A 25000-nucleotide genomic window follows, 5' to 3' on the forward strand; every position below is an offset into this window, starting at 1 on the left:
ACACCATTTCGAGCGTGGCCGTTTTCGTGCGGGTGACACGTAAAAGCACCCACTACACTCTCTGAGTGGTTGGCGTTAGGAAGGGCATCCAGCTGTAGAAACTCTGCCAAATCAGACTGGAGCCTGGTGTTGCCATCCGGTTTCACCAGTCCTCAGTCAAATCGTCCAACCCATGCTAGCATGGAAAGCGGACGTTAAACGATGATGATGATGATGATGAAAACTCAGCTCTGTTTTCAGGAAGAATATCTTCTTTTGTTTTCTATTAGTAAGTATTTGAATTCATTGCTCAAACAGTGGTCTATGGATTGAGAGTCAAGTCATATAGATTCTACTGATCATAACTTTTTTCATCTAGATCAAAAGTATCTCACTATGCCTTGTATTATATCATACTTTTAGTTGTAAATATCATATATGTAGAGTTTGATACTGTTAAGGATTTTGTTTTACATTTATGCATTTGTTTTGCAAGACTTCTGATCTGAAATCATGTGTTGAAACAGATATTGTTATATGTTAGGATGGTCATTTCATTTTTTTTCTTTTTTGCCAAATAACCACACGCACTCTATACTCATCCTTCACTTCAGCTTTATCATTGTTCTTATTTTAGTGTACTTTGTCTGAAATCTTTTGTCATACATCCTGTGACCTCTTCAGTGACTCTACATCCCACATATCTCCTCCTGTTCTCTTTAGTCCATTCTGTCTTTGTATGGTGTGTATCCTTATCTGCACATGCGTTTGCATCATTATCTGTGTGTGTGTGTGTGCATGTGTTTTGTATGTGTTTTGTGTGTGTGTGTGTGTGTTTTGTGTGTGTGTATATGGGTTCACTTACTATACTGTTTGTACTCATGTCCTTTATTTAGTTTTTTTTTTCATTTATTTACCTATTCATTTCTCTATTTTTTTTTCTCATTCTGTCTTAAGTATGTGTATGCATGTCTTTTGTGTGTGTGTATATGGCTTTATGTATTATACTATTTGTATCTGTCTTTTTTTCTCATCCTGTCTTTGATTGTCATGTTGCATAATGTGGTGGGGGTTGTTATTGTTCCAGTCATGTTTTTTGTTGAGGCTTGGTCTGTCAACTGCTATGTGTGTGGCCTCTGTAATCTCAGTGACATGACTCTTCTATGTGTTAATAATATCTTAACATCTATTTTATTAACTGAGTCTTTATGTTGTAATTGAGCATGTTGGTAGAGCACTGATGTGCTTTTCTCTTCTTTGAGCTCCTACCAGTAAACATCTATCCACTCTCCTATACTACATGCTGTCTTCCTAATGTATGTTGTCTTGTTTCTGCACTGTATCTCAGTATGCTATAGACTACATTCCTAATCTTACAGTTAACTTGTGGGTTCATCCTACATATTATACAGTTGTTCTCTGTCAATGGAAACCTTTTAACTGGATATGTTCTATTTTTATGGGGGATTTTATAGGGGTCCCTGGCCTTTCTAGTAGTTTAATCTGTAGATTTACCTTATCTCATTTTTTCCTAAAAAGGTATGCTAGTTTGCTGCCAAACATGACACTCTGGTATTTTTGGTTGTCCTACCATGAGTTGGCTTTATCTATCTTCTTCTTGGTCCTTTCATTGCTATTCTAGGATTTATCCCTGTATAGCAGGCAAATTTCATTTTCATCTTTCTCTATGATGGCCTTGTACTTAGCCCTGGCTCCATTGTAGACTCTAACCCTGTCCCTTTGACAGTTGCCAAAGATCTGCATGCAGTGAATAAAGTGTTGTATGAGTCTAATTTCGTTGGGTCACACATGCAAGACACATGTCTCATCACTCTTACCAAGTCTGCTATAAAGATTTTCAGCTTGGCGTTGTCTGCAAAGCTGCATTCTTGTGAACCAGGTATTTCGAGGCCATGAGTTTGGCATAGTGGCAATGAAGTATCTGGACCTTATTATTCTTAGTTTCCAACTATAGTATGTAGGATGAACTCAGCTGGTTAACTGTTAGATTAAGAATGCAGGCTATAGCATACAGTGTACTGAAGGATGGTGCAGAAACAGGATGACAACAACATACATTGGGAAGACAGCACATAACTTAGGTTAGTGGATTGGTGAATGTTGGTGGGAGCTCAAAGAGGAGAAAAGCTCATCAGTGCTCTACCAACATGCTCAATTAGAATGTAGATGTTAAGGTATTACCAATACATAGAATAGATATGACACTTAGACAGATAACAGAGGCCACACACATAGTAGTTGATAGATTGAGCCTCAACATAAATGGACCAATAACACCACCACACTATTCAATAACCACCACAAATGGAATAATAACTACTGTCACACTATGCAACATGGCAGCTAAAGACAAAATGAGAAAAAAGGACACAGATACAAACAATATAATACATAAGAACCCCCCCCACACACACACATACACGCACACACACACACACACACACAAGGCACACATATTCATACTTAAGATGGAATGAGAAAAATAGAGAGATGAATAAGTAAATAAAGGAAGAAAAAAGACTAAATTAAGGACACAGATTTGCTGAATCCAGATTGATTTGAAGCTAGACTACAAAGAAGTTATAATTATGTCCAGCAGTAGAGCATTAATGAAAGGGAACAGGAATATTCTGTGCTTATAAAGATTCTATGAGCAAACTGGTTGTTCAGTATTCTTCTCCGCCATCTCCCTCCAAAAGGAAAGGAATATTCTGAGAAACTGAAATGTAATCTGATACTATTTATTAGAAGAAGACATAACTTGCCTCTAATACTGTATTGTCCAGAAATAATTAATTTTATTTTATTTTCAGATTGACTCAAAATATCGGTACTTTTTCAGCTTGGTAAGTTTTAAATTACTCTTTTGTACAAATTTAAATGACATTTGAACCCCCACTCTCTCTCTCTATTTGTCATTCTACTTCTGTCTTCATCTTTCAGTCTGTCTCTCTATTTCTTTCATTTACACATGCACATGTGTGTGCATGCACACACACATACATTTATTTATGTAGCACAGAACCAAGGAAACTGGTGATGTGCATCATCAAGTGTCATGCTTATTAGTAAAAGTTAATATTCTGTTGGGAGTAGAGTTTTTTTTTTTTATGTTTCGGACAAAGCCTTTCTTTAGGATTTGAGATACAAGAAAAAACAAAAAGAAAAGAAAGCTGGAAGTCGCAAGAGAGAGAAATATAAGAGAAGCAGAAAGAAAGAAAAGGCAAGGAAAAGAGAGACAAATTAAAGTGCAAGAGAAAGATGAAGAGAAAGATGAAGAGAAAGATGAAGAGAAACATTGTTAGAACGAAGTGGAGAGAAAATTAGAAAGGCGAGCTAAAGGATAAAGTAGTAGTCATTATACTAAGAAGAGTGCAGAAGTGAAATGAGAACTGCTTAATTAGACCAAATGAAACCAATCAGTGCTGTGTTCCTTAGGCTGAATGTGGCACTTTTTTTTCTCTTTTTGTTTTTTTAATTTCTTTGTCTTTTAGTATATGAATCCATAGTGTGTAGAAATGCTGGACACTGATAAATGGTTAATGAATTGGCCCCTTGAGTTGAAGTGACTGGCCTGGGATACATAGTAGAATACAATGAATGTGCTTGTGAAAGCCAACTGCAAAGTGACAGCCTGTTTCATTAATATAAAGAGTACCACAAAATTGACAATTGATACTGTAGATGATCTTGGTAGATGTGTTGTGGAAGCATTTCCTATGAAGTTATATAATGTAACTTGGGGCTGGTGATAGTTCTGACACTAATGATATAGAGCTAAGTGTTGCACTGCAGTAAATGTAATTAGATGTGCTGGGTGTTGTGTGGCTAAGGACCGAGAGCTTCTAAGGGGTTGTGAAGATTCTTAACTTTCTTAAAGGCAAGGAGAGATGATAGGGAAAAGATGAGTGATTGGGTCAAAGAGTAGGATGTGGAAGTTGTGGGTGAGTGTTTCAATGAGAAGATGGATGCGGTGAAGGAAAGTAGAGTCAGGTCAGATGAAGGAAAATAGAGTCAGGTCAGATGAAGGAAAGTAGAGTCAGGTCAGATGAAGGAAAATAGAGTCAGGTCAGATGAAGGAAAGTAGAGTCAGGTCAGATGAAGGAAAGTAGAGTCAGGTCAGATGAAGGAAAGTAGAGTCAGGTCAGATGAAGGAAAATAGAGTCAGGTCAGTAAGTGTGCACAGAAAGAGTAGGAGAATAGTGGCACAGTTTATGGTCTGGTCCCAGTTGAGTACAGGATTCATCACTTATCAAGGGTACTCCTCACTTAAGGAAGAAATGTCACATTTTTTGGAACTGAATCGATGCTACAAATTCAACAAAGATGGAAGAATTAGGAGAAAGGTATAGCAGGTCTGGTGTATTTGGGGTGAGGCACAAGACCCAAGCCACCTCATGTTGCACTGTATAGTCATTTTGATCCTTGATAAATAGCAAACAATCCATGAAGCAAGTAGAGTATATGTGTATATATATATATATTAATAGGACTTGAGTGTATATTTAAAGATATAAAAGAAACATTAGACAAAACAACAACTTAGATTAGTTGTATTTGCTGTGACTCAAGAAGGTCTGAGTATGTTTTTTCTAATATGTTTATCAAATTAAGAATTGATTAAAAATTTGTAATGCTACCTGAAAAATAAGTATGACGTCAAAAAAAAAGACAAAGTAAATTGGAGATAAAAAAATAAGAGGGTAAGATGTTTATGATAAATAGAAAGTGTACAGAAATGCGAGAAATATATTTATGAAAAAAGTAAGGAAGAGCAGTGATAGAAATGATAGTAGGGACTAGGGTACAGAAAGGCTCAACAGGCTGACTTTGGGAAAGAGCGAGTTGACACGAAAAGGTACCGCCTCTCTGTGAGCTGGAAAATAGGAGACTGCTGTATCCCCATATACCCACCATTTATATCACTGAGAGAGAGAGAGAGAGAGAGAGAGAGAGAGAGAGACAAAGAGAGAAAGAGAGAGAGCATACAATATCTAAAGCAAGCTAAATTAAGTTAAAGGCAGCAAGGTCACGAAGGAGACAACTCAGTAAACTCAGGAGTTGACAATGAGGTGATCAGAGCAACAGCATACAATTTTAGAAAGGCATTTGATGATAAGGACCCAAATATTCTCACTGATACTGCTGGAGTACCACCATCCAATACTGCTGAGACATTTATTCCATCTTTAGTATTTGATGGAGGAGAAAGTTTGATAACAAACAGACAAAGAAGTCTGGTGCAGGCTCCTGCCTAGCCGGCTCCTGCCAAGCCGGCTCCTGCCAAGCCGGCTCCTGCCTAGCCGGCTCCTGCCAAGCCGGCTCCTGCCTAGCCGGCTCCTGCCAAGCCGGCTCCTGCCAAGCCGGCTCCTGCCAAGCCGGCTCCTGCCAAGCCGGCTCCTGCCTAGCCGGCTCCTGTCAAACTGTCCAACCCATACCAGCATGGAAGGTGAACACTGTAACAACTAAACTTCAATTCCTTACAGTGTTGTAACTTGCCTAGTTTTCCAACATTGATGAAATAACATAGCTTCTGACATATCATCCCATGGTCTACTTGCAAAGTCTAAGTATATACATCTACATTTGACCAGTTCAGAATGCACTTCAAAATATGGTTGTAGATGATGGGAGTACTGAAATGTATTTTATATGTGAGGTGCCAATATATAATCTTCTAACACTGTTTCTCTGATAGAAAGGATTTAATAAATAAATGTATGTCCTTTTATTCAAATATTTTTTTAGTTGTATTTCAAATGGAAAACTGATGATAACCTCCATACCTAACTAAACAACTGAGCTTTGATCTCCATCATTCATTATTACATATTTTTATTATTGTACAGTTTCCTTTAGAGTGTAATGTTATATGTGTCTATATGTTACATATTTAATTAAATCACAACTATTATCATAATATTCATATTTAACTACGTAAACTCCTCCGCTTGCGAAGACCTGTTGAGGCAAGTGAAATCGAAATCGAACTAAATTCGATGACTTGCACCCATGCCAATGTTGTCTCCTTCATTGGACACTAAACTCGGCTTGCGAAGACCTGTTGGGGCAAGCGAAAGTAAAATCGTGATGGCACCTGTGCCCCGGCAAGATCGTTGCCAGTGCTGCTGGGCTGGCTCCGGTGCAGGTGGCATGTAAAATACACCATTTTGAGCATGGTTGTTGCCAGTACCACCTGACTGGCTTTCGTGCCGGTGGCACTTAAAAGCACCCACTACACTCTCGGAGTGGTTGGCGTTAAGAAGGGCATCCAGCTGTAGAAACTCTGCTAAACCAGATTGGAAGGGCATCCAGCTGCAGAAACTCTGCTAAATCAGATTGTAGCCATCTGGTTCACCAGTCCTCAGTCAAATCAGCCAACCCATGCTAGCATGGAAAGCAGACGTTAAACGATGATGATGATGATGATGATGATGATGATGATGATGATGATGATGTAAATCCACATTGTACAGATATAAATTTACCCAGTTACGTAATTCTCATTCTAATCTTACTGATCCTACTGATTAAAACTTAGCAATTGAGAAGGTAATTGGTTGAATGTTTGTAAGTTTATTAGAGTCATTCATTGTGTACTGTATTTTCTGGTATCAGTTTTAATAATGCATAAAAGAATCACACTTTCTTCTTCATTTCAAATATGCTTATGAAGCCATTTTCATCACTTCCTTATTTCTTTGAGGGATATCAGAAATACATTTGCTTTAATATATATTTCAATAACTTTTCACTCAATTTGTCTGTAATTGATTAATTATATTATCTGTGATTGAAATTTCCACAAAAGCAGTATTAATTAACACAATTTTTGAAGTCAGATATTAATGTATAGAAGTCTAATGCGTAATTATATTTTCTTTATTTTGTTACATTTCATTATCTTCATGTCTGTTTTCCTGTTTTGCCATATTTTAACTGAAATATAAAAGAAAAATTGCTATTTTAGGTATGGAAGGTGTATATTAAATGGTATTTAATTACCTCAGTTAATAAGAAATGTTGTTATTGTTTATCTTTTCTTTTGGAAATTATTTCAACAGTGGAACAGGAAGAGAATTACATAATAATAAATGATAAATGACAAAATAAATAATATTTCAGATCAGCTTCACAGGGGCTTGTAAAACAAAATCTGAAGTGTATTTTATCTCTAAAATTAAATTACCCCTGTATCAATCACAAAATATTGGTTCCCTAAATATAAATTTATGCTCTGCAAATTTGATAAATGCCAATATCCAAGGGCATATATATATATATATATATATATATATATATATATATATATATATATATATATATATATATATATATATATATATATATATTAATAAAGAAACCCATGAATTCCATTTATTATATATATATATATATGCCCTTAGATACTGGCGTTTATTAGATTTGCTTAGCATAAATTTACAGTTAGGAAACCAATATTTTGTGATTGAAACCGGGGTAATTTAATTTTAGAGATAAAAATACACTTCTGATTTATCTGCTGTTTTACAAGCCTCTATGAAGCTGATCTGAAATATGATATATTCTGTTATTTCTTATTTATTATAATATTATTCTACTGCATATACTTGACAAATACTGTGGAATTCCTGAGGTAGATCCAGTGGCATTTATATCAATACCGTGGATGATAGCAGGTTGCCATAGACAACGAGTGTGCTTTAATCAGCATACTACCAGGTGTACACCCAAGCTTTAATTAGCTACTTGTATGTATATGTATATATATATATATATATATATATATATATATATATATACAGGGTGTGGACAGTATTTGAGGACGTGTATTTTTAGTCATTATTCTGTTTGACTAGCTTTTATTGAACTTCTATCTCAGAAAATAACAATGACAGGCCCTATGCTCACTAATTAAATGTAAAGGCATGTTGGGATTGTGGCTTTGAAGGCTAAGCTTGGTGATTTAGAAACTTCTCATTTTCTGAAAGTTACATAATCTTTTGTACACAAAATCTGGTGTGAGTTAGAGAAGGAAGATGGAAGCATATTAGCTGTATCAGAATGTACAAAACATTCCAAATGTTCTGATTCCTTCAGGACGTTAAGCCAAACCAGCACAGGGACCCAGTCAGGTGGCTCTGGCAGCGACCCATGTATGAATAGTGCTTATTGTGTGCCACCAGCACTGGTATTGGTCACAACTACAATTTCCATTTGATTGTGATGTGATTTGATTTTGATTTTGATCTTGGTTTACTTGACTCAATATGTCTCCTCAAGCATGGTATACATGTTTATTAATATAAAATGACATAGAAATAGAATATATTCCATATATCAGCTTAATATAACAATCCCTCCTTCCAAGTGCAATTGGGATTTACAAAACAAAATTAGGATCAAGTCAAATTTGACAGGAAAGGAGGTGTAGTCAGAAGGGTCAGCTATATTGCATTGTTGATACCTTTTTCATTGAATTGTAAATAAAACTAAAACAAGAATTCAAGGTGAATTGAACTGAAAATGTAGTGGGAGAAAATTAAATGCTTAAATTTGATGATTTCTTATTTTCACCGCACTTTAGATTAGTTAAGCCTAATTAAGTACATTCAATCAAAAAAAATTCATTTATTAAGTATTTTCTTAAGTGCTAGATGCTTCTGCTTGGTTAACAAGTGCTGTGAAGACTATGAATTTTAAGTTCAATTTGTGAAGGAAGTTGCATATTCAAATTACATTAACATAATACTTTATCAGTACCAGGCAAAATAAAATTTTCTCTGATCCAACTATATCGACTGTTTGCATTGATATTTGAAGCACAAATTAAAAAAAAAAACATAACTTAGCAGAGTTTATCAATTTTTATCTCAGAACAGTTTTACTCTAGTTTAACTGTATTTTTAATGTGAATACTAGCAACATAGACATTTTAATTTAATGATAACAAGATTTATGATTTGAAATGGTAATATCTTTTTAAATCATTTAAACTAGAAATTTAAAGAAATCAGTAAAAGCTACAAAATTACAAACAGAAAAGAAAATATAGTTTCTAAGGTACATATATGTGTCTGTGTCTATGTATATCTATTTATATAATTCAATCTATCAGGTTTGAATATCTAGTCAGTTTATTTTGGAATTATAGTAATGATATTGAAATTAAAGATTACTGGAAATCTTTCAATTGTGAAACAAATTTACTTCTTTATTAATGTTAATTATGCTGAATTAAGAGTAAATTAGCTGTCTGAGCATGAAACTAGAAACAAATTATGTTCATTAAGATAATTTAAAAACATATCTTATGAATGAAAATATTCTCAGGTTAACACTTCTTTGATATGAAAACTATTTTAAAGTTTTGTCAATGATAGTCCAACACATTTTAAATATCCTCAATACAAATAATCTGAAATGCAATGCCCAGTTAATTGTAATTGGTTAATAAAATCAGTCTTGCATAACTTACACATAATTACCTGCTGCAAATATTAGATAAGCACCTTTAGAAATCTTTTACTTGTTTCCCAGACCCCAGTCAAACTGTCCAACCCATGCTAGCGTGGAAAACGGACGTTAAACGATGATGATGATGATGGTTTCTCTATGAAAGCATGTAAATCAGCATCAGTATGATTTTTAATTTGATGGCATGAAATTTTACATAATGCTATTGTTATAATTTTTCTAATTTCAGTAGAAATACAGTTATACCATTTTATAGGAAGTCTGCACCCTTAGAAAATGTATATTAAAGAGTTTATGTTGAAGATACTTTATATTAATGTATATATTTTTCATTTTCGCTTTCTTTTATTCAGATAGCAGAAGTATTGAATTTGGAGACAGAATTTATTGAGAATTGTGTTGTTGCTGATGAAAAGGTATTTTCTTATTTTGATGTCAGACACACAACTAATATATTTGTAATTTCATTGAATCAAGCATTAACTATTACTCACAACTCAAATCCTATTCCCATCAAAGTGTAATCCATCAGAAGTCAAGTTGGCAGCCAAATTCAATCCTATCAGAATATGTTTGGTAATTTAGTCTGCTCAATAGCCTGAGCTGTTTGGCTGCCAGCTCTGCTCAGTAATCTAGCAAACTCAACACCTTAATCTGTTCAGTGACCTATTCTGCTTAGCAACTTAATCAGTTCAGCAAGTGACTCTGCTTAACCACCATATTTGTTCAGCAAGTGAGTGACTGGCAACGTATTCTGCTTGATAATCTATTCTGACCAGCAATTTACTCTGTCTAGTAACCTTGTCTGATCAATGAGTCAGACCAATATTTAAATCTGATCAGTTACTAATTACATGAACTGATAGACTGCGCAAGTATTATTAGAATTGCATTAGCAAAGACAGATTGGCATCAGTTTTGTCCTAATATCACATCATTCACTTGAGAAAGGCATGAACATTACACATCTTCAGCTGTATTTCCTGTTAAAATAACAGAAGGTTATAATGAAAATTATTAACTATTATGAATTATTTATTCAATGCAAGTTTGATCAATTTTCATTTTAACATACATGAGGAAGTACAGGCTAGGATAATATATACAGTATCAAAGAGACATCTTATTGTATATGTTGAGTTCAAATCTGGTTAGGATTAACAAAATAAACTTATTTTATTCAACTAATTAAACCTCCTTAAGATACTAATTTTATAAGAACAAAATTTGTGGCTACTAGATGAAGGCATGTAAACCAATACTTCAGCATAATTTTAAACTTTGATTCTATAAAGTTGTGCATACCGTTATTGCTTATCATTATTATTTTTATACAGACATTATGAACAGGTACTATTTTTACTACATGTCTATCCCATTAGAAAATGTACATAAAAAATATTATGTTGATATTAATGTTAAAAAAAAAAAAGGAAAGCATAGGAAAAGAAATAATGAAAGACAATTATTCTGAGCACAATACAAAGAAACAACCAGAATATCTATCTGCATAGTCAGCTTCATTAGCACTATTGTTATCATTAGCAGAGTCATCCTTAATACTTTCATAACTTTAGTTTATATAGCAACAGTTGTTTCAGTTCAAGTAATAATCGACCTCTAAAATCAATCAAGAGGCATCAAGATAGAATGCTTACTTTTACCTACATTTTTGAAATGCAGTGGTAGACAGATTTTGTTTAATGATAAAAAAGATTTGTTATTTTTAATTATGTTAATAGGAATACATAGCTAGGATTTAATTGACACGCAATGCTAAATAGCTTTCAAGGATAATAATTTACTTGGTTTTAAAAATAATTACTCTATCCTTCTTGTGTTTAGAGATCATTTGTAACGTCTCAAAGAACATCAAGATGTCTTCTTTTAATTGTCTCTGTCTGACTTATGATAGAAACATCAAAATAAAAGCATATAGGTATGCTTCCACCTTCCCTCAATATGAAATCTATGAAAATGGGAAAGAATGTGTTTGAAATGAACTTCAAATATTCCATAATTTGAAACCATATGTATTTTAAAATACTATCACGAAATATCATTTAATGTCCATTTTCCATACTGGCATGAGTTGGATGGCTTGACAGGAACTGGTAAGGTCAGGGGGCTGCACCAGGTTCTACAGTCTGTTTTGGTTGATGATTACAGTTGGATGCCCTTCCTAATGCCAACCACTTTAGTGAGTGTACTGGGTACTTTCTACATGGCACCATCACCAGTGTATTTTATGTGGCACCAGCACCTAATCATTTGTAAAAGAAATTGTGGTTATGTTATGCAAATGTTGAATAATGAATAATTATAACAAGCTGAGGAGAAAACATTATCTTCAACAATATTAATAGCACCTAACATTTTTATATACATAATGTACAGTTTGTTGCATACATGTTATGTATGTAAATTAATAAGTAATGAAATTGTAAACAGATAAGAGCTGAGATATCACATATAGGCATAAGATATAGCCTGCAGTTACAACAAGAATAATTTCTGAGAGATAAAGCTGAAGAATAAAAAATATTTTTTTATACATAGGTTTAACGACACACAGCATTTAGCTGCAGTAAGAAAAGTCCCTACAGAGAGCAGAAATCCAGGGCTTTTATAAACTTGCTAAAATGTTCTTAAGTTAAACTTTTCTCTTGGTCTGTCAACACTTATCAAAAACTGATACCAAAGATGATTGACTGATAAAAATATCAGTAAATATCATACAGAGTTTAGGAATACAGCTAAATTTAAATATGGTCAACATTACCAAATATAGTAATATTACTTGTCAGTAGTATTGATTTTTAAATTTAAATATTTCAGATTTGAGTTGGAAAAGGGCTGTCTGCTACAAGACATTAATTGTTGTATAGTTTTGAATAGGACTCAATTTAATGACTGAAACCGGTGGAAGGCAAAAAATAAAGCTGCCTATGGAATTTCCATTTAAGTAAATTTCACTACAAATATTTCTCCTTGGAAATATTGAAAGGAATTTCCACATTGAACCCAAAACAAATAAAACAAATATCAATATACTTAGCAACAGTAAAGGAGTGAACTGGCGGAATTGTTAGCACACCAGGGAAAATGCTTAGGGGCATTTCGTCTGTCTTCCCATTTTGAGTTCAAATTCTGCCGAGGTTGGCTTTGCCTTTCATCCTTTTGAGGTTAATAGAATTTAGTATTAGTTGAGTACTGGGATTGATGCAATCAACTTAACCCCTCCCCCCGAAATTGCTGGTCATGTGCCAAAATTTGAAATCAATATACTTAGCAACTGTAAATAAGAGATAAGGAGATGATAGTTCATATTACCTTATAATTATATATGTGAAGGTGCACAGCTCAGTGGTTAAAGTGTTGGGCTCACAACCATGAGGTAGTGAGTTTGATTCCTGGACCAGGCTCTGTGTTGAGCTCTTCTTGAGCAAGACGCTTTATTTCATGTTGTTCCAGTTGACTCTGCTGTAGAAATGAGCTGCAACATCACTGGTGCCAAGCTATATCAGCCTTTGCCTTTCCCTTGGATAACATCAATGGCATGGAGACGGAAGGCTGGTATGCTTGGGTAACAAGTGATCTTCCATACATAATCTTTCCTGGACTTGTTTCTCAGAGGGTAACTTTCTAGGGGCAATCCCATGGTCATTCATGACTAAACAGGGTCTTTTACACTTTATAAATATATATTTACATTTTAATGTTTTTTTTTGTAAACCACAATCCTAAATGTTTCGTACTTTGCTGTAGATATTTTTTCTTCTTTCTTTAACTGTTTAACTTCACATTTTTTCCTTTCTATCATCTCACATTCATCTCTATTCTATTCTATTTCCTCCACTTTTTATAATTTCTTCCTTTCATTTTCGTAAAAGAATAGTATAGAAAATAAATAAACTACACGTGACTAATGCAAAACCATTGAGGTGTAAAATAACAATTTAAACTAATGTGATTTTAGACAAATGATTTCTATCATAACAATGATATGATAGACAATATTTAGTTAAAATATCATTGGTTTGAAAGTTAAGCTTGGCTATACCAATACTGAGGGTTTTTTGTTTATTGGTTTAACAACTCTTTTAAAATTGGTTTTGGTAAACCTCTTATTAATTCTGCTAATTGTAACCAACTTTTTTTAATTTTTGCATTCTTACATTTCATGCTGAAAGGTTGACTCGCTGGAGGAAAACTATTTTATTTCTTGGGTGTTGCTAATTATTTGAGATTATAATTTATTTGATATCAAGTAATGCCATTGTATGCAATTACATGTTCACTGATAATACTCTTCCTTCTTAAACATTTGGCCAAACTGCACCTTTGTGTGTGTGTGTGTGTGTGTGTGTGCATGTCCATGTGTGCATGTCCATGTGTGTTTATCACATCAAAGAATGAACTGACACTTATGATATATCAAAACCCTTCTTATCAATGCACCACAAGAATGTAAACTTGATAGCAAGCTACAAATAACCAATGTAATTTACTGATTCAACAGTAAAAGTGGAAGTTGTAAATTTCATGGTTCTAACATATACCTGTATTTGGTGGCTGTCTCTTCCTTGCAGAGCTTGACCTCTTCTTGTACTGATAATTGCTTTTTTCATAGTGTGGGATCTTAAATGACTTTTGAGCTCCAAGTGTGTTTGAAGAGCTGATCTTCAAATACTGCAGCAATGTCTCATTTCAGCACTGGCTTCCATTTTCTGCTTGTTTATTGTGAATGTTCAAGTGCTGCTTCAATCCTGTACATTATCTGCAGGTTTATTTTGACAAAAATGACATTGAAACTGGTCATCTGAAATGAAGTTCCAACAGTTCGTGTTTGCCTTACCTGCTTGGGTTCACTGGTGCAGTCTTATACCAACATGAGATATGCGTACTTTTGTGCATAAGAACATTTTAAAGAAACAATAAGAAACACTCAAAACGATATTAATATTAATCTCATTTTTATGAACTGTTCTTTTCATTTCAGTATGCTTAACTCTATCAAGTTCACTAATTTAACTAATTTAAGGCATTTCAAATTTGATTTCAAAGTATATTTGTATCTTTACTTTAGCTTACTATTTTCACTCTTTCCCAGTATAAGCTCACCATGAAGCATTTTTTGTTGGGTACACTCATCATCCATATGGATGAGATGGCCTGTTCATTGTAGTTGATTCTTGATAAACATAACTGAGAATGATGTGGTCTTAGCTTCAGCAAGAAAACTCAGTACCAGGAATTGGTGAGAACTAGCTTATACTGAGTATGTGGCAGAGGAATTTCTGATGAAAGCTTTCCAACATTTTTACATGACACTTGCATATTATTCAAGTTTCAGAAGAATACACCAGTGCAGAGTGAACAAATAAGGCATATTCCATGATCTTAGTATCAGTTTTGATATGGAGCTGTGACTAGATTCTAGGCTTTTGCTGCCTTTTCAATATGCAAGGTGATTTCTGCATCTAGGTTTCCAGATATTCAGAAGAAGTCTCCACTTTAAGCACTGTACTCTTAACCAGTATCTGAGGTGCATTGAATTGTTCTCCAGGGGTAGATTGATGCATTACAACAGTTTTAATTTTTTTTCCAATGAATTGTGAGGCCAAATATATCACATGAAAAATCGAATGTACTAATTAGGCTTCAAAAATTACATCCAATTTTATTTTATATTCCTTACTTTTATATACTTTAATATACTATGATATTATTGTTACTTCATTTTTTATTTTCATTTTATGTCATTATTTTATAACTCTGATACAATATCAGGTCCCTCATACATACATAAGTCATATATATGTATGATTTGTGTATATATGTATGTATGTACATATATATATATATATTTATACATACAAATATGTATGTGTGTGTATGTGTATGTGTGTGTGTGTGTGTGTGTGTGTGTGTGTGTGTGTGTGCAAATACATAACAAACAAAAATCAATATCAATGTTACCTCAAATATTAATTTTGCACACACACAAGCATATATAAACACGTGTATGTGTGTGTACATTTGTGTGCATGTATAGGAGGGAGTGCTGAAAAGTTCTTGGCTTTTGGGTAAAAAAAAATAAAGGAGGATCAGTTATGATTTTATTCAACATATTCCTCTCTCAGATTCAAACACTTATTGTAACAGTCCTTCAGTTTTTCTAAGCCCTGTAAAAAAAACTTGGAAGATTGGGCCTCCAGTCAGGCCTTTGCAGTACCCTTAAAGCCAGGACATTTTCAGCACCCCCTTGTATGTGTTTGTATATAGGATTGTTCCTCTAAAATACAATGATATTGCTTTAATTCTCTTTTCTAGTTTCATTTGATAAAAAGTTTTCTTGCACCCAAAGGGAACAAAAAACTGTTATTCTTCTACCAAGACCAACCCAAGGTAAGTACTAAGTGAAAATTTATTTACCATATTTACCTGTGTATAAGTCACACTATTTTATACTTGATTTTAGCTACCAAAAACTGTGATGCAACTTATACATGGGGCAAAGCTAAAACTTTGGTTGTATGCATCCTACTTTCCTGCTAATCAGGTTATTTATGATCATTACTACCTTGTGCCATGTTCAGTTGAACTACAAACAACTTATTTTATTCCACTTAAATTTTATTAGATTAATACCCATGTATTTTTGATAACACAAATCGCATCTTATAAATCATTTATCTTATCAATTGTCATTATATAATATTGAGACAACTAACGTTGCTTGAGATGTCAGAGTTCCAATGAATGAAGAGCTTCAGGTGCTACTATTTTGAATAAATTACTGTTGATATCAATGTATGAAAATGGTTACTGGCAAAATTGGTCTTTGAATTATGCTGAATATTCTAATAATTAGCTGTGATAACTTTCTCAATTCAACAACTAGTTCTATAAAGGAGAAAGTTTTCTTTGGGTGATAGCTTTGTCATAATGGCTATTGTTGGTGTTGAGAGAAAAGGTTCTTCATGCAATGCAAATTTCAAGCTCCAGGTCTGAGTTGAATGGTGACAGAGCTGATGAAAGGGCATTTACAGTTTCAGAACTGCTTGTAAGAGATTGGTGAAAACAAAAGGAAGTTACACTAAAAATGCCTAAAAGAGCAGGCAAAAGGAAACAAACCCACCATCCAGAGACTGAGAAACAAAAAATAAAATGGATAAAAAGCTGAAGGAACTGAAGGAGTACTGGTTTCATCATGGCTTTACTGCAGATTTGTCCAGATGCCTGCCCAGATTAACACAGATTCTTCATTCAAGGCTTTGTATGGATTTATGAAAAGAAATGGACTCAGTCACTGACAGAAAACAAAGATATGTCAGACACTGCCTCGTGACTTAGATATTTACCTTCCACATGTTTTCCCTCAAGTAAAGAAAACAATCTGATTTTGAAGTTAGCCAGATAAGTAATATTGTTGAAATGCCTTTGCACTTTAATCTACCTGCAACTGCCCAGAGGAAAGAAGACTATACTAGTATGCAAAAAAAGGCCTCAAAAGGACCTATTTCACAGTATTGCTTGGATGTATGGCTATTTGGTACTAAGCTAAACCCAATACCGATATTTAATAAGGAAATCACTGCAAATGTGAAAAAGTTAGCAACTGGAGTAGGAGTGCATTGTCATCCCAATGGGTGGATGGATGAAGACAGCATGGAAATCTAGTTAGCTAAAATGTGGAATGCGAAACCTGATACATTTCTAAAGAGGAAAGTTCTACTTCTATGGGGCCATTTCTGTGCTCACAAGGCGGAGAAGGTGGTTTTACATCCTTGTTACAGCCCTTGGATGTGGTGTTGAACAAACTATGTAAAGATAGAGTATCAGAAATGGACGATGTTGATGGCTCCAGATGAGCAACAATTGACAGAGGCAAGCAAACTCAAGGATGCAAGTTCAAAGGTGAAGAGTGCCTGGGATGTTATTCCATGTAATATGGTCAATAAAAATTGTTCTCTCAATACAAGAATATTTAACAAGATGGAAGGAACAGAGAATAATTGTCTTTGGGAGTACAACGAAGACCAAGATGGTGACCAACTGACATTTCTACTCCATACTGGGAGATGAGGAAATTACAGAGAAGGACTTGAATAAACATTTTGGTCACAGCGATGAAGATATCAGTTTTGAAGAATTTTAATTGGTTTTAATTGATTTTAATATATGATATGGTTATTTGAAATTGATATTTTCTTGATTTTAATTTGAGTTTTAATGTAGTTTTACTTGACTCAGAATTATTGAATTTTATTTGATATTCAATTTTTATATTTTGTTGTGCATTTCCTTGTTTTCTAGTTGTAGCTTGCATAGCAATTTTATTTCCTTGTTTTCCATTTTACAAACAATATTATTGTTTGTAATTAAGTTTGTATGTCAATAAATGTGTTTTAACATGGCTGTTTATTTTGTTGACACATGAAAGGTTAATTATTATCATCAGTTATAATTGCAAGTTTGAATATGAAAAGAAAAGAAATCTGTGCCAAAGATTTAGCAGTAAATTAAGGGTGTGACACATGTAAATATGGTAGTTATTCTTCAGTATTCAATTTACAGATACTATTGTCAATATCAAATATAAAGTTTATATTTATTCTAGACTGGAATTCATTTCTGGGGTTATGTCTATGATTAGTATAATAATATATTTGTTTACTAAGCAGTTCAAATAAATATCATCATCATCATCATCGTTTAACGTCCGCTTTCCATGCTAGCATGGGTTGGACGATTTTACATATTTACTTAAAGATTTTCTCATCACTATTTTGGTAAGTATGGTGATTTCCTGATGAGGTGATAAGCCTAGAACATGTTCAAATTGTAGTTTGTATTTTCCAAAATAATTAAGAGAATATTAGTTGTAAGCTAATATTTGTTTTGTCTCACTGCTTAATTATTTCTAATTAGTTTTCCTAATGCTTCTGCATTAATTAGTTGAATACTTGAAAGAGTATGGATGACTGTTTTAATAGGGTACTGGATAACCATTTGAGAAGTTGACAATCCATATTCTGTCACTGCACTCTTGTTTGTGGTAATTTGAACTCTTCATTTCAAATTACCCTATCCATGTAGCTGTCAATAAGTATAATGTTAGGCAGAACTAGTTTTTGCATTATAAAATTTTTTTTTTTTTGTATGCAATGCTGAATTCTGTATTAGCTTTGCGATTGTGGCTAATATGCATTAAATAAAAATAAAACCTGAATAGTAGCATGAAGATAGTAGGAATTATATCAATAGATTGGCCCTGTTGTTAGAATCAGGAGTATAGGAGAAAAGAATTAATAGATTAAATATATTTGAATTAGTCCTGTAAGTTTGTTTCATTGATCCCTTCTCATAAATGCGTTAATAAATCTACCTAAATTTATAGAATTGATTTATTTAATCAAACTGTTTCTGATGCATATAAAATACCTCCTTTTCATATTCAGAAAATATAAGTTTAACTTTTTATAAACAAAAGCGTATTTTCAATTGTGAAGTAATTCAGAGCCATTTCTAATATGGATTTATATGATTCATTTTGGAAAGTATGGAGTAATAAAAATTTAGTTATTGAATTGGCAAAATATTTAGCACTATCTTCTACTTTTAATCTTGACATATTGACTGGAGGAAAATAGTTTTGATATTTAAAAGCTAAGGTGATGTGCTGAGTTCCTAGCAAAGGCAAATACCTCTTGACATGCTAGTTGACCTAACTACAAATATGTAACATGAAGCAGTAAGCTCATGCTCAAGGTGGTGATGGTTTCTCAGTAAATGTTAAGTCTTTCATTGAATTCAAATGCTCCCATTAATAAAACCTGTTTCTATTTAGTATAGAAAATATCTTCTAAGTGCTTTGAAACGAAGAGTAAGTTCAAAATACATTTTACGCTATGATTCTCAGAGACGGTCATAAAAATAGATCTTGGTCCTATACAACAACTCAGACTTGTCTTTTCTTTACCAATTCTAGAAATTGACTGAACAACAGGAATGTCAAGCAAACAAGTGAGCCTCCTTGTCATCAATCATCCACAAAAGATAGCAGTAAAATCTTCCTCTAACAACCTGCCATCTAAAAAAATTATTTACAGTATATAATGTAGGCTTTGATATACAATGGCAAAAAAAAATATAATAATAATGGGAGGGTAAGGCTGAGGCACATTTGGTCATATGTTTGCTGGATCAGGTTTATTCAAAGACCAAACAACAAAAACTAAAAGAAAGGAATGAGAAATTTCCATTGGCAAAATCATTTGTACATTTTGTTTCTAATTTTCAAAGATCATACAGACAAAACATTGCAGGACTGTGAAAAATAACAACATAGAAAAATGGTTGTCAAAATGAAAATAACACTGTTGATACTTATATGCAGCAGGTCTGGGATTGTCAATGGATGTCATAGGAGGAGAGACAGAGAGGGAAAGAGGTGGGGGTCATGAAATATAATTAGAGTCTTTGCATCCGAAAAATGTAAATTGTATTGAGATGTAGCTATCATTTGCATTGCTTTTCAGACGGATATGCCAGGAGACAAAACTGCTGGTGGTAAAGGTGCAAAGCAGTTTTTTATGGCTACAGCAACTGAAGAGGTTTGGCTCAATTTCAATTTCGTTTTATCTTGCAAATTCCTTAAAATGTAATCTCTACATCAGGCTTGGACAACCTTTTTTGAGAAACAGGCTGCATGAGACATGCCTCATCATCAGGTGGATGGTACTGCTAAAAAAGGGAAGGTAATGTTTCATTAGGTGTGCCATTCAGAAACTCCTGCAGGCTTCAGGTTACCCATGGCCGCCTTATGAGCTTTAGTACTATGGTACAATATCTAATCTACTATGGTACAATATCTAATCTACTAAAGGCAGTTGTTTTATGAGAGAAAAATTTAAGTGACATAGCAAAGAACCTGTGTCTACATTTTCATAGTTAGGCTAAATGTATGTTTACAAAAACCATACACTTGTAGGGTTACTGAAGATTATTTATGCACACACACATGTATGTGTGCATATGTATGTATACATTATTTAAGGAATTGGAAACTATCTCATTGAAAATTGGACATATTGCAAGAGCCAGAGATATCCCTTAACAAGAAAACTGACTTTCTATTGCTGCAGGCAAGGCTCTCTACTGGTTAACATTAAACTAAAAAATTTTATCCTACATATACCAACTGCCTACAACTGTACATGTGTACATGAGATCTGAACTATTTTTCTGCTTCAAAAACGTACTAATTCCCAATTTTTTTTTGGTTGCTAGTATCTTCCATAAACTTTTACAGATACTTCTATAAACCTTCTATAATCTTTCACAATCTTACATAGATAGAAAATGGGTGTAGAAGATAAATTTTTTACCTTTTGGGTCTAGAATTTCTTTTGGTTGAAAAAAAAAAAAAGGAAAGAAAAAAAATGACAATGAAAATTGCTTTTGTCAAAATTCATCAGCAGGTAAGCCAAAAACCATCTTGATCCAAATTTTAACAACAGTAATGTTTTGCATATTATTTTTTCTGAAACTCATTTTTTTCTCACATTTTTCTCCCTAAATTCCTTATTTTTCAGGTGTGGAGTGATTGAATTATAATATGGTTTTATTTTCATTTGTACTTTTTTATATACATTTCAACTAGGTATGCTCTATAAGTATCATGCTTAGACAGCATCAACTGCAACCAGATATTCTCAATTCTTGACTGATAGTCACTTCAAAATTCTTCAAGTTGAATTTCATATCTATTCTAGTAGAAGCTGTATGAAAACCTTTCTGTTCACCATCGGTGTTATAGAAAATAATTTGATAATCAGCTACAAGTTGTATATCTGAGGTTGAATATTTCCAAAAGACATCTTGCTTTCTTGGGAAATGGTGTAGAAGCTGAACCAAGAAACTGATATCCATCTTTCAGTTGTTCTGTGACAATCAAAAACACCATTGCACATGTTTTTTCGACCTCACAAACTACTACACAGAGATCAATAATTTTAGCAGTGCATGTTTTAGATATGTCTTTTACAGACGGTGTTGATTGCATGATTTCTTTGTACGACAAGAATTGAAGATGGTGATGATACTGAAGCTATTTTTCCATTACTGCTTCTCAGCAGTAATGGAATATTTTCCATTCTTTCTTCAAATGTGATCTTTATTAACTCAAAAAGTTCTGCTGTTTCTTGTCATTCAATGAGATGAGTGCATCCTTAGCATGACAGTTATGTCTCCATAATTTTATCATTAATTTCATTTCTTATTAAGAGGATGTATACTTATCCATCCATTGTTATTCAAGGACTATCAGCATGATTTACAGGTTCGCAAGAGTAAAATTGCACTCCCATTACTTAATTAATTATCTCTTCAATTTAAGGCAGGTGAGCTGGCAGAATCATTAGCATGCCAGGTGAAATGCTTAGTGATATTTCGCCTGTCTTTATGTTCTGAGTTCAAAGTCCACCAAGGTCGGCTTTGCCTTTCATCCTTTTGAGGTTGATAAATTAACTACCAGTTGCATACTGGAGTCAATATAATCGACTGGCCCCCTCCCCCAAAATTTTGGGCTTGTTTCTAGAGTACAAAAGAATTAACTGTTCAATTTGTTTTTCTTGTAAAGTTTTCTGATCCTCTCTATGAATAATTGATGAATCTTTGTTGTGAGAGATATAAGAAATTTTAATGACAATTTCAATAAAACTATGTCATTTCTAATATTTTATGACTTAAATTATTTTTTTAAAAATATCATAACAACTACAAGGTGACTGAATTTTATCAAAGGTCTTTCAACATTTATATATTCAGTGAACATTACATTGATAGTCAAACGACAACTTCTAACAACTTTGAATACAACTTCTACAATATGAAATTTCACTTGTAGAATTCTGAAGTGAATACCAGCAAAGAAGAGATAGAATGTAGTTGTAGTGAGTTGTCAGGGCATGATAGTTTAAGTGTATTCCTAGTTAAAATGTATATAAAATATTTAAAAAGATACAATTAAAAATAAAACCATAAAAATCTTCCCACACCATCCCCACCACCTTCAAAAGGAATTTAGGGGAAAAATGGATGTCATAGGAGGAGAGATAGAGTGGGAGAGAGATGGTGGGTAATCAGGAAATGTAATTAGAATCTTTGTATCTGAAAAATGTAAATTGTATTGAGACATACTGAAATATCATTTGCACTGTTTTTCAGACGGAAATACCAGGAGACAAAACTGGTGCTGGTGGTAAAGGTGCAAAACAGTTTTTGATAACAACAGGAAATGATGAGGTTTGGTTTAATTTCAGTTTTGTTTTATCTTGCAAATTATTTAGAATGTAACCTCTACATCAAACTTGAGCAACCTTTCTTGAGAAGCAGGCTGCATAAGACATGCAAATAGAGAGAATATGCAGAACCCTTGCTCTTGCCATAACATTCAACACTTCCTCAATAAATTTTACTGTATCACCTGAGGATTTTATTTATCTGCACCTTTGATGAAATCATATTCTCTGCATTGTAATGCTTCCTGCTACATTTTTACACATCAATCACAATACTTTCTTCACCAGTTTTCTTTCCAGCTTATCAATATTTACATTTGAATACAACAATGTAACCTTTCAATGCTTTAGTATTTCCACTTAAATCTGAAAGATTTTCTTAATTTATGTAGTATTAAATTCCCAGAAAGGTACTCTGCATTCACTTCACTTTGTCAATTGACAGTGGGGAAGAAATTATTATGCAATGTCCTCCATCCCCACCCAAACACCAAAAACTAAAAAAGGTAAAAGAACTCATTCTTTACACTCAAACAATCAAGTTAATGCATTCTTTGACAGTATCATCTTTGACAGGGAAAAAGGGAAACCATCCCACCGTTTAAATGGGAATAAATATTACCTCCCAATGAATGAAAATTGAGCTTTGCACATCAACCAATAAACAATCAAAGGAGCTGTAAAAACAGTGTTACTCAAAAGAAGACAACTGAGTGATCAAAAGTGTTTTTCTCACTTTTGTGAAACTTTAAGTAATGTAATTCTGAGTCAGTTTATTAACACAATATAGATATGTATGTATATATATATATCGTTGAAAGCACCGGTTCTCGTCCGATCACCAAAGTTAACCAACATCGAGCTTAGTTAGTACTTAGATGAGTGACCGCTTGGGAAACCTAGGTGCTGTAAGCATCCAATTTTAAATGGCGGTGCCCAAGCATGACCACAGCTCATGAGCTGAAACCAGATAAAATGAAAATGAATATATAGGAGTTACGACGCAAAAACGTATATATTTAAATGATATATTTTGGTGATGATTTTTTGAGTTAGCTTACCAATTATTTTTGTTGGTAGTTAATTTATAATATATTGAAATATATATATATATATATATATATATATATATATATATACTAGGTTGAGGAAAAAGTTTGTGTGCCGTGTTAAAATAATGATTTTTTTATGCAAGAAATTATAAAAAAACAACAAAAACTATTCTTCAAAATAAAGACCATCATTTTCTCCGCCAACGATCTGCAAGCTTTTGGATTTGGTCAAAGTACCAATTCCAGAACTTCCACACCATCCCAGTTCTTCAATCTTGTCACTAGTCTTTCTGGCAGAATGCGGCTTTGCATTGTCTTGTTGAAACAAGGAGCGTTTTTGATGAACACAGTGAGTCACCATTGAACATGACATGAACTGAATAAACACACACACACCACAAAATGTATAAAAGAGCATTATTTTAACATGGCGCACAAACTTTTACCTCAACTTGATATATATATAGAAATTAAATATTGCGGGTAGCAATTAGTATTATTAATTAATATTAATTTACACCAGTGGCTAGCATACATAAATATCCAAGGACTATGATTTATATTACATATATAAATAAGAGGAATAGCTACCATTCATCTAGCATATTAGGAATCCACCTTGGTGGCTATTCTCCTTATCTATCTATCTATCTATATATATGAAATTACATATAATTTATGATATTTTCTATCTTGCTTTATTCTTCTGATTAGCTATCAGCATATTTTGTAGTCATAATTATCATATTTCATTGAGCATATGTTGTTTCATTGCCATTTTTACATATTGCTTTTGTAATTATTAGGCTCTCACTGGAATATGTTGTGGTTTCATACGCATTGGAGATAAGGCAATTACTGACGTCAATATTGGTATTGAAACAAATTTTCATGTTATTGATTGTAGTGAAACTGGAATATTAAAAACATTTGTAGAAAGGATTGATTATATGCTTGAAATATTGCAGGTAAGGATGATTATAGTGAAACTAATCTTTTGGATAAGATATTGGATAGAGGCATTAATAAACACAACAATTAAGTTTAATCCACACAGCCATACACACACACACACACACAATGCATAAAATGCTTGGTACTGCCTGGAGTAAAAATGCCTGGATTAACGTTGTAGTGGTGAAACTGAGTCTGCAATAACTT

At 33.4% G+C, this 25000-nt stretch overlaps 1 protein-coding gene across 1 annotated transcript in view; it reads left to right on the forward strand.

Moving 5' to 3' along the window:
• LOC106871452 (dynein axonemal heavy chain 5) overlaps positions 1-25000 on the forward strand; it is a 358231-nt gene that overhangs the window by 32060 nt on the left and 301171 nt on the right. Inside the window, exons 4-9 of the mRNA XM_014917924.2 lie at positions 2814-2846; positions 9831-9893; positions 15814-15888; positions 20025-20099; positions 22714-22791; positions 24646-24807. Coding sequence (XP_014773410.1) covers positions 2814-2846; positions 9831-9893; positions 15814-15888; positions 20025-20099; positions 22714-22791; positions 24646-24807 — 486 coding nt within the window. The remainder of the gene's footprint in view (positions 1-2813; positions 2847-9830; positions 9894-15813; positions 15889-20024; positions 20100-22713; positions 22792-24645; positions 24808-25000) is intronic.

This window comes from Octopus bimaculoides, chromosome 10 (genome assembly GCF_001194135.2).
Source record: "Octopus bimaculoides isolate UCB-OBI-ISO-001 chromosome 10, ASM119413v2, whole genome shotgun sequence".
Classification (NCBI taxonomy): Eukaryota; Metazoa; Mollusca; class Cephalopoda; order Octopoda; family Octopodidae; genus Octopus; species Octopus bimaculoides.